Source organism: Lethenteron reissneri, chromosome 70, assembly GCF_015708825.2.
Source record: "Lethenteron reissneri isolate LAM-NWPU_2019-01 chromosome 70, ASM1570882v1, whole genome shotgun sequence".
NCBI lineage: Eukaryota > Metazoa > Chordata > Hyperoartia > Petromyzontiformes > Petromyzontidae > Lethenteron > Lethenteron reissneri.
Window position 1 is genome coordinate 1,529,420 of NC_083848.1, and position 11,613 is coordinate 1,541,032.

Here is an 11,613-nt window from a genome sequence, read left to right on the forward strand (position 1 = left end):
AAGAAAAAAAAAAAAACCTCTTCTTGGTTCTTTCGGTAAAGTCACGTAGAAGGGAAGTAATAAAATAATAAAAATAAAACATAATAAAATAAAATATTATTATTATGTTTTTTTTTACTTCCCTTCTACGTGACTTTACCGAAAGAACCAAGAAGAGGTTATTTTTGTTTTTCTTTATACGTGACTTTACCGAAAGAATCAAAGAATAATTCCTGCAGTCACGAAAGCTCCAAAGTTAAGATTACTATCCCATCTCCTCAATCTCACCATCCTCACCAACCCCACCTCCCCACCTCAACATCACCAACATCACCTATCCCATCTCCTCAATCTCACCAACCTCACCAACCCCATCTCTCCACCTCAACATCACCAACCTCACCTATCCCATCTCATCAATCTCACCATCCTCACCAACCCCATCTCTCCACCTCAACATCACCAACGTCACCTATCCCATCTCCTCAATCTCACCAACCTCACCAACCCCATCTCTCCACCTCAACATCACCAACCTCACCTATCCCATCTCATCAATCTCACCATCCTCACCAACCCCATCTCCCCACCTCAACATCACCAACCTCACCTATCCCATCTCATCAATCTCACCATCCTCACCAACCCCATCTCTCCACCCCAACATCACCAACTTCACCTATCTCATCTCATCAATCTTACCATCCTCACCAACCCCATCTCTCCACCTCAACATCACCAACCTCACCTATCCCATCTCATCAATCTTACCATCCTCACCAACCCCACCTCCCCACCTCAACATCACCATCCTCACCAACCACATCTCATCAATATCACCATCCTCACCAACCCCATCTCTCCACCTCAACATCACCAACCTCACCTATCCCATCTCATCAATCTTACCATCCTCACCAACCCCATCTCTCCACCTCAACATCACCAACCTCACCTATCCCATCTCATCAATCTCACCAACCTCACCAACCCCACCTCTCCACCCCAACATCACCAACCTCACCAACCCCATCTCTCCACCCCAACATCACCAACCTCACCTATCTCATCTCATCAATCTCACCATCCTCACCAACCCCACCTCCCCACCTCAACGTCACCATCCTCACCCGCGTCGTCACCGCGAGCGCACGCGGTTCCTGCGGAACCACCTCAGGAGGCAGACCCTGACCTCGGCGGTACGCAGGCCATACACGATGGGATTCATCACGGGGGGCACCACGAAGTGCAGCGTCCGCACGAAGAAGAGGAGCTCCCTCGGCATCGAGCTGCCTGCCGCCATGCTGCTGCCGAACGTGCACAGGATGAACACGAAGAAGACGGTGAAGATGATGAAGTGGGTCGCGCACGTGTACGCGGCCTTGCGTCGGCTCCGCCCGCGGCCATCCCCCTTGCGGCACTCGGCCACGATGAGGCCGTAGGTGACGGCGATCACACACACGGGCAGCACGAGGGTGATGGCGGCCGTCAAGAAGCCGTAGGCGACGTTGGGCAACGCGGTGCCGCCGCACGCCCAGTTGCTGACGACCAGGAAGTCGCAGTAGGGCGAATTGGCCATCACGAGGGGCCCGCAGAACTCGAGCGAGGAGACGAGCAGCACCATGCCCAGCGAGGAGGCGGTGGCCAACGCCGACTCGATCAGGCAGAGTGCCGCCGCCCTGCCGTTGGGCATGAGCGTGGCATAGCGCAGTGGGTGGCAGATGGCCAGGTAACGGTCCACCGACATGACGGCCATGTGGAAGCACTGGATGCTGGCGAACACGTGCGTGAAGAACATCTGCGCGATGCAGGAGGGCATCGGGAAGTAGGAAGGGTTCGTCACGAGGTCGAGGACGATGCGCGGGTCTTTGCTGGTCACCTCCAGGACGTCGGTGGCGCAGAGGAAGGCCATGAAGAGGAACATGGGCTTGTGGAGGGTCCGCTCGAGCAGGATGGCCAGGCAGAGGAGCGAGTTGCAGAGGAGGGTGAGGGCGTACGACGTGACGAATAGGGCGACTGTGACGTGTCTGGATGCCGCGGGCTCGCGGAGGGCGACGTCGACCAGGATCAGGACAAAGGGTCGAGTGGGTGGAGTGATTTGGGGCGAGTGGGATGTGTTGGAAGCCGCTGTTATTATTGTTGTTGTTGTCACTGTCGTTGTTGTCGTCGTCATCTTCACTGTTATCTTCTTCAGCATCGTCGGCACTAGTGTACATGGGCATCAGAAGCCCGGGGAGGAAATTGCAATAGCAGAAACAACTAGAATAACAATGACAACAATAACAATTACAACTATAACAGCAACACTAACAACTATAACAGCAATAGCAACAAGATCAAAAACAACAATAGCAATAATACCAACAACAATGACGAGTATAACAAAAAAGTTATAACAATAACAAATATAACAATAAAAAAACAATAACATGTAACAATAAAAACCATAACAACTATAACAATAACAAATGTAACATTAACAACGATACTAACCGTAACAATAAGAACTATAACACGAACAACTATAGAAAAAAAACAATAACAGCTATACCAACTATAACAATAGCAACATAACAATAACAACCATCAAAATAATAACTATAACAATAACTGTAACAATAACAGTAAGACATATAAAATGGTTCTTTCTGTGAAGTCACGTAGGTAGAAAATAAAATAAATAAAACCTTTAAAAACAGTCTGCCTTAGCAGCAGACTATGCTTTCCCACCTGATGACGGATGCTTGTGTTGCGCCCGAAACGTCGTGATTTATTTTATTTTCTACCTACGTGACTTTACCGAAAGAACCAAAGAGTATGGATTCCTGCAGTCACGAAAGCTTCAAATCAAGAATAACAACTATAGCAATAATAAGACTTACTATAACAATAACAACTTTAACAACCATAACATTGGCAATAAAAATTATAACAATAAAAACAAGCATGATTAGAACAATAAAAGCAAGTATTACAATGACAAAAATAACAACAGAAATTTTAACAATAACTTTAACAACAATAACAACTCTAACAACACTATGAGACCTCCTTTACCAGTGGCAAAATATAGTAATAGGTTTTTACCCTTTCAACTGGTACAAAAACTGACACCTTTATGTAAGGCATCATGTTTGCAATAACCACAACACAAGCAGTCAAAATGCAAACAAAAAGAAACAACTTTGATGATGATATGCACTGTCCTTGAAGTTGATTGGTCCACACCCGAGACAGCTTTTCTTAGAGCCTAGTCTCCATTGGTTCTAAGAAAAGCTGTCTCGGGTGTGGACCATTCAAATTCAAGGACAGTGCATATCATTATCATCATCAGAGTTGTTGCTTTTTGTTTGCATTTTGACTGCTTGTGTTGTGGTTATTGCAAACATGATGCCTTTTATAAAGGTGCCAGTTTTTGTACCAGTTGAAAGGGTAAAAACCTGTTACTATATTTTGCCACTGGTAAAGGAGGTCTCATAGTGTAAATGCTTACCCCGAGCTCTCAATACTCTGATAGTGCGCTGTCTTTGAGTTGTACGCCTTTTGGCGTCATCTGGTCCAACACCAATGGAGACTAGGCTCTAAAAAAGCTGTCTCGGGTGTGGACCAATCAACTTCAAGGACAGTGCATATCATTATCATCATCAGAGTTGTTTCTTTTTGTTTGCATTTTGAATGCTTGTGTTGTGGTTATTGCAAACATGATGCCTTGTATAAAGGTGTCAGTTTTTGTACCAGTTGAAAGGGAAAAAATCTATTACTATAACTCATCTTCTTGGTTCTTTCGGTAAAGTCACGTAGAAGGGAAGTAATAAAATAATAAAAATGAAACATAATAAAATTATTCTCACGACGTTTCGACTCTGTCGCAGACTCTGAGTCTGCGACAGAGTCTGTCGCCTCGACGGACCTGGTTTTCACCTGAGGACGGCTGCTTGCGTTGTGGCCGAAACGTCGTGAGAATAATTTTATTATGTTTTATTTTTATTATTTTATTACTTCCCTTCTACGTGACTTTACCAAAAGAACCAAGAAGATGAATCCCTGCAGTCACGAAAGCTTTAAATCGAAACCAGGCTAAAGTTTAAATATCTATAGCACGGTGGCGAGAGGGTGGCTAGTAGATGTTAGCTACCTCGCATAGTATGCAGGAGGTCGTGGGATCGATCCTGACCCTGATGCCTGTTGTATAATTGGAGTGTGCGTGTTTCTCTCTCTCCCCGTGGTGATATGTTAACAACCTCACCTGGTATACAGGAGGTCGTGGAATCGATCCCGACCTGATACTTGCTGTATATTTGGAGTTTGCGTGTGTCTCTGTCATCATCATCACGGTGGCTAGGAGATGGTAACTCCCTCGCCTGATATATAGGAGGTCCTGGGTTCAATCCCGACCCTGACGCCTGCTGTATATTTGAAGTTAGCATGTGTCTATCTTATCATCACCACGGTAACTTCCTCGCCTGGTATACAGGAGGTCGTGGGATCGATCCCGACCTGATACCTGCTGTATATTTGGAGTTTGCGTGTGTCTCTGTCATTATCATCACGGTGGCTAGGAGATGTTAACTTCCTCGTCTGGTATACAGGAGGTCGTGGGATCGATCCTGACCCTGATGCCTGCTGTATATGTGGAGTTTGCGTCTCTCTCTCCTCGTGTAGCCAGGGAAAGGGAGGTCTGGACCGCCACTACTCATGCGGACGGAGAAATTAATGAACCAAAAAATGCAATTATAAATCTGCTCTCCTCTCGATCCTCCTGTACTCGAAGCACTACACATAATGTTCATTTTTCGTGTGATAATAAAATACCAAAAAAGTTATCCTCTCCTCTTCATCCTCTTGTACTCGAAGCACTAGAACTAATGTGCCTCTTTAATGTAATAATGAAACTCCAATTTAAATCTGCTCTCTTCTCGATCATCCTGTGCTCGAAGCACTAATAATAATCTGCCTGTTTTATGTACTAACAAAATGGCAATGTGATATGTTGAGTGAGATTTATTTTTACATGTAAAGAACATTCTGGCCAAAGAAATAGACTGATAGGAGTACGTATTGAAAGGTTGGAGAGATTTCAAAATGAGCCATGCCCAAGGTCATCGTTACTCCCACGTCTGCGGTGTCTCTGTCTGTAACAATTCTTGTTAAAACAGAGTTATTGCTGCGGTGTTAAAGCAGAGCCCAGCCAGAAGCCAGCCAAGGAAACTCAAAACCTAGATTGTCGTTAATAGTAGTGTATATATATATTAAATGAGACCTATAAAATCATGTGTGCATTAACCACAATGCTTGTGGTCAAAAATATTTTGTTTAGGCGCTCTTCTTCCCACCTCCCCCCCTCTAACCCAGCTTAAATATACGCTCCAAGCTTGGTGGTGTTTCATTCTTCGCCTGAGGACGGCTGCTTGCGTTGTGGCCGAAACGTCGTGAGAATTGTTTTATTTTGTTTTATTTTTATTATTTTATTACTTCCCTTCTACGTGACTTTACCGAAAGAACCAAGAAGATGAATCCCTGCAGTCACGAAAGCTTTAAATCGAAAAATACACTCTGATAATATATGCATTGTCCTTGAAACTGATTGGGCCACACCAGATATGGCTTTCTTTTGAGCCTCGTCTCAATTGATGCTAGACCAGAGGACGCCAAAAGGCGAACGGTTTCACAGACAATGCCATCGATTATCAGAACATGTTTGTTTGCATGTTCACCACAAGCACAGCGTGTGGTTAATGCAGAATGAATTCCTTTGCAAAGGGTTTCCATTTGGTGTAAGAACATCTTAACACCTATACTCTTTGGTTTTTTTCAGTAAAGTCACGTGGGTAAAAAAATAATAGATCACGACGTATCGATCGCAACACAATCGTCATCATGTGGGACAACCACAGCAAGAAAAACTGCTGAAGTAGGCTTCAGCAGTTTTTCTTGCTGTGGCTGTCTCACCTTGTATCTCTCTCATCATCATCACGGTGGCTAGGAGATGTTAACTTCCTCGCCTGGTATACAGGAGGTGGTGGGATCGATCCTGACCCTGACGCCTGCTTCAGCAGTTTTTCTTGCTGTGGTTGTCTCACCTGATGGCGATTGCTTGTGTTGCGATCGAAATGTCGTGATCTATCATTTTTCTACCTACGTGACTTTACCGAAAGAACCAAAGAGTATGGATTCCTGCAGTCACGAAAGCTTCAAATCAACATCTTAACACCTCTTGTTTTGATAATTGGGTTTTTACCCATTTATCTGGCAACAAAACTGACACCTTTTTACGAGGAGTCATGTTTGCATAGACCACAATACCTGCAGTCATAATGCAAAAAAAAACATAACTCTGATAATGTATGTACTGTCCTTGAAGTTGATTGGTCCACACCCGAGACAGCTTTCCTTAGAGCCTAGTCTCACATGGGTTGGACCAGATGACACCAACCCATGTGAGACTAGGCTCTAAGGAAAGCTGTCTCGGGTGTGGACCAATCAACTTCAAGGACAGTGCATACATTATCAGAGTTGTGTTTTTTTTTGCATTATGACTGCTGGTATTGTGGTCTATGCAAACATGACTCCTCGTAAAAAAAGGTGTCAGTTTTGTTGCCAGATAAAAGGGTAAAAAAACAATTATCATATTTTTTACTGGCAAATGAGGTACCAATGGTGTAAACCTCTTGTTTTATTGCCAGAAAGGGTAAACACCTATTCTTATATTTTCAGACGGATTATCGTTCAACAACGAGCCAAACTCAATGAAATGCTGAACCAACTCTGAGACAAGAGACGCAGACTCTCCCCGAGCATACGTGTAACTCGGCGAAGCCTTTGAGCACTGAATAAACCCATCGTGGTACGATCCGCATATAAAGGTTTCGCCTTTACAGGCTTCCGTCATGTGTAATATGCCAGGTAAAGTCCTTTTATTCAGAGGCGATCCTGGCCACAAGTGTCAATAGATCCTCATCGCAGTGGCTGGTATCATCATCATAGCCACGTGGGGATTAATAGCAAAAGGTCAGTATTCTAAACATTGCCCGTAGACTTAACACGACCCCGAGACTCAACACTGCCAGTAGACTCAACACTGCCCATAGACTCAGCAGGGGTTCAGTGTTGAGTCTATGGGTAGTGTTGAGTCGATTAGGAGTTGTGAGTCTATGGGTAGTGTTGAGTCTATGGTGCAGTGTTAAGTGTATTAGCAGTGCTGAGTCTATGGTTCAGTGCTGAGTCTATGGGCAATGTTGAGTCTATTAACAGTATTGAGTCTATGGACATTGTTGAGTCTACTGGCAGTGTTGAGTCTATTAGCAATATTGAGTCTTTTGGTGCAGTGTTGAGTCTACAGGCAGTATTAAGTCTATGGGTAGTGTTGAGTATATTTGCAGTGTTGAGTCTATGGTGTAGTGCTAAGTATATGGGGAGTGCTGAGTTTACGGGGAGCGTTGAGTCGATGGCGCAGTGTTGGTTGTATGGGCAGTGTTAAGTAAATGGACAGTGTTGAGTCTATTAGCGGTGTTGAGTCTATGGCCAGTGTTGAGTCTACGGAGAGTTTTGAGTCTAACGGCAGTGCTGAGTCTATGGGTGATGTTGAGTCTATTAGCAGTGTTGAGTCCATGGACGGTGTTGAGTCTACGGGCAGTGTTGAGTCCATGGCGCAGTGTCGGTTCTATGGGCAGAGTTGAGTAAATGGGCAGTGTTGAGTCTACCGGCAGTGTTTTTTACATAGGCAGTGTTGAGTCTACAAGGAGTGTTGAGTCTAAGGGCAGTGCTGAGTCTATGGGCAGCGTTGAGTCTATGGGTAGTGTTGAGCCTATGGGCAGTGCTGATTCTACGGGCAGTGCTGAGTCTATGGGCAGTGTTGAGTCTATGGACGGTGTTCAGTCTACGGGAGTGTTGAGTCGACCGGCAGTGTTTTTACATGGGCAGTGTTGAGTCTACAGGCAGTGTTGAGTACATAGGCAGTGTTGAGTCTATGGGCAGTGTTGAGTCTATTTGCAGTGTTGAGTCTAAGGGCAGTGCTGAGTCTATGGGCAGTGTTGAGTCTATCGGTAGAGCTGAGTCTACGGTTAGTGTTGAGTCTAAGAGCAGTGTTGAGGCTATTAACAGTCTTAATTTGAAGCTTTCGTGACTGCAGGAATCTATACTCTTTGGTTCTTTCGGTAAAGTCACGTAGGTAGAAAAATAAAATAATATTTCACGACGTTTCGATTGCAACACAAGCTGTCGTCCTTAGGCGGAAAAAAATAAGCTGGCAGTGTCTCTGCTGAACCAGGAAGAAACAGAGCGAGAGAGCTGTTACAACAAAATGTTATATATTTGGCGAAGGGCGAGCAGGCGGGGTCTGAGCTAGAAAGGAATTCCATCTATCAGCAGTGTTGAGTCTACGGGCAGTGTTGAGTCTACGGGCAGTGTTGAGTCTAAGGGCAGTGCTGAATCAACGGGCAGTATTGAGTCTATGGGCAGTGCTGAGTCTACGGGCAGTGTTCAGTCTATTAGCCGTATTGAGTCTTTCGGTAGTATTGAGTCTATGGACAGTGTTGAGTTTACGGGTAGTGGTGAGTCTATTAGCGGTGTTGAGTCTATGGATGGTGTTGAGTTTATGGGTAGTGTTGGTTGTATGGGCGGTGTTGAGTCTATGGACAGTGTTGAGTCTACGGACTGTGTTTGAGTCTAACGGCGGTGCTGAGACTATGGGCAGTATTGAGTCTATGGGTAGTGTTGAGTCTATGGACGGTGTTGATTCTAACGGCGGTGCTGAGTCTATGGGCAGTGTTGAGTTTATGGGTAGTGTTGAGTCTATGGGCAGTGCTGAATCTACGGGCAGTGCTGAGTCTATGGGCAATGTTGGTTGTATGGGCGTTGTTGAGTCTATTAACAGCGTTGAGTCTATAGACAGTGTTGAGTGAACGGACAGTGTTGAGTCTATTAGCGGTGTTGAGTCTATTTCCAGTGTTGAGTCTATGGACAGTGTTGAGTCTAACGGCGGTGCTGAGTCTATGGGCAGTGTTGAGTCTATGGGTAGTGTTGAGTCTATTAGCAGTGTTGAGTCTCTGGGCATTGCTGAGTCTATGGGCAGTGCTGAGTCTATGGGCGGTGTTAAGTCTATGGACAGTGTTGAGTCGATGGCGCCGTGTTGGTTTTATGGGCAGAGTTGAGTCTATTAACAGTGTTAAATCTACGGACAGTGTTGAGTCTACGGACCGTGTTGAGTCTCTTCGCATTGTTTTTTACATGGGCACTGTTAAGTCTACCGGAAGTGTTGAGTCTATGGGCAGTGTTGAGTCTATCGGTAGTATTGAGTCTATGGGTAGTGTTGAGTCTACGAGCAGTGTTGAGTCTACGAGCAGTGTTGCGTCTATGGGCAGGATTGAGTCTATGGTGCAGTGTTGACTCTATGAGCAGTGTTGAGTCTATCGGTAGTATTGAGTCTATTGGCAGTGCTGAGTCTACGAGCAGTGTTGAGTCTATGGGCAGGATTGAGTCTATGGTGCAGTGTTGAGTCTATGGGCAGTGTTGATTCTATGGGCAGTATTGAGTCTCCGAGCAGTGTTGAGTACATGGACAGTGTTGAGTCTCTTAGCATTGTTGAGTACATAGTCAGTGTTGAGTCTATGGGCAGTGATGAGGCTATGGGCAGTGTTGAAAATACGGACCGTGTTGAGTCTATGGGCGGTGTTCAGTCTACGGGAGTGTTGAGTCGACCGGCAGTGTTTTTACATGGGCAGTGTTGAATCTACAGGCAGTGTTGAGTACATAGGCAGTGTTGAGTCTATGGGCAGTGTTGAGTCTATTTGCAGTGTTGAGTCTAAGGGCAGTGCTGAGTACATGGGCAGTGTTGACTCTTCGGGCAGTGTTGAGTACATGGGCAGTGTTGAGTCTATGGGCAGTGTTGAGTACATGGGCAGTGTTGAGTCTATGGGCAGTGTTGAGTCTATGGGCAGTGTTGAGTACATGGGCAGTGTTGAGTATATGGGCAGTGTTGAGTCTATGGGCAGTGTTGAGTACATGGGCAGTGTTGAGTCTATGGGCAGTGTTGAGTACATGGGCAGTGTTGAGTCTATGGGCAGTGTTGAGTCTATGCGCAGTTTGGGTCTACAGGCTTTGTTGTTTCTACAGGCAGTATTGAGTCTACGGGCAGTGTTGAGTCTATGGGTAGTGCTGAGTCAATGGGCAGTGTTGAGTCTACTGACAGTGTTGAGTCTATGGGCAGTGTTGAGTCTACTGACAGTGTTGAGTCTATGGGCAGTGTTGAGTCTATGGTTAGTGCTGAGTCTATGGGCAGTGTTGCGTCTATGGGCAGTGTTGAGTCTACGGGCAGTGTTGAGTCTATGGTTAGTGCTGAGTCTATGGGCAGTGTTGCGTCTATGGGCAGTGTTGAGTCTATGGGCAGTGTTGAGTCTATGGTTAGTGCTGAGTCTATGGGCAGTGTTGCGTCTATGGGCAGTATTGAGTCTACGGGCAGTGTTGAGTCTATGGGCAGTGTTGAGTTTATGGGCAGTGTTGCGTCTATGTTTAGTGCTGAGTCAATGGGCAGTGTTGCGTCTATGGGCAGTGTTGAGTCTACTGACAGTGTTGAGTCTATGGGCAGTGTTGAGTCTACTGACAGTGTTGAGTCTATGGGCAGTGTTGAGTCTACGGGCAGTGTTGAGTCTATGGTTAGTGCTGAGTCAATGGGCAGTGTTGCGTCTATGGGCAGTGTTGAGTCTACTGACAGTGTTGAGTCTATGGGCTGTGCTGAGTCTACTGACAGTGTTGAGTCTACGGGCAGCGTTGAGTCTCTAAGCCACTGGGGAGACAAAGGTGGCCGGGCGTGGTGATGGCCACCCACCGCCTAGTGTGCCATGCCTGCCTTTATTGGTGCCTACTCGCTAGCAGCGCTTGGCACGAACAGCTTGTTACAGCTACACGGGGGATATTTTTAGTTGGTGTTCTTGTAAGATCGATAAGGTAGGGAAGGAGTGGTGGTGGTCGTGGTGATAGTGCGTGTCTATCAAGACAATACGCTCACCTTCACCATTGGGGACATCCAGCAAGAACCACCGACTGCTATAGTAGATACACACAAAATAAAACATAAAATCTACTTTGGACAGACAACCAGCAGGACCTTGCGGATGCATCTCTCAGTACACACCACACACACACACCCATATTTATATACTGCATAGCGGTGGGTGGGTGTGATTGTTGGTATGTGTGTGGGTTGCTGTGTGCGTGTGTGGGTGTGTGTGTGGGGGGGTGGTGTGTGTCTCTTTGGTCGCAAGGGGTAACTTGCAGTCAAGGTACAGGGGCGAATTCGTCAACCCGAGGGGGTTTTTTTATCGCGTCCCGGTCGAGCGCCTTTATAAATAGCCGAGCCCTTAGGATCGTGTTAATTAGAGTAAAGTTTCAACTGCGAGCCACCTTCCTTTCTGGAGCGAACGCGTTCACAAGGGGATACCCTGGGATGGCCGGGAAATGTTAACTACTTCGCCTGGTTTGCAGGAGGTCGTGGGTTCGATCCCGACCCTGACGATGCCTGCTGCTGTATATTCGGAGATTGCGTGTCTCTGATCATCATCATCACGGTGGCTAGAAGATGTTGACTAGCTCGTCTGGTGTGCAGGAGGTCGTGGGTTCGATCCCGACCCTGACGATGCC

At 46.1% G+C, this 11,613-nt stretch overlaps 1 protein-coding gene across 1 annotated transcript; it reads right to left on the reverse strand.

Annotated features, from left to right (window-relative positions):
* Positions 1-1,117: 1,117 nt before the first annotated feature.
* Positions 1,118-10,990, reverse strand: LOC133360981 (olfactory receptor 2A14-like). The gene is made up of 2 exons (XM_061579865.1): positions 10,982-10,990; positions 1,118-2,020 (listed from the first exon to the last, which is right to left on the reverse strand). Exons 1-2 carry the CDS (start codon positions 10,988-10,990, stop codon positions 1,118-1,120), a joined length of 912 nt encoding a protein of 303 aa, XP_061435849.1.
* Positions 10,991-11,613: the final 623 nt, after the last annotated feature.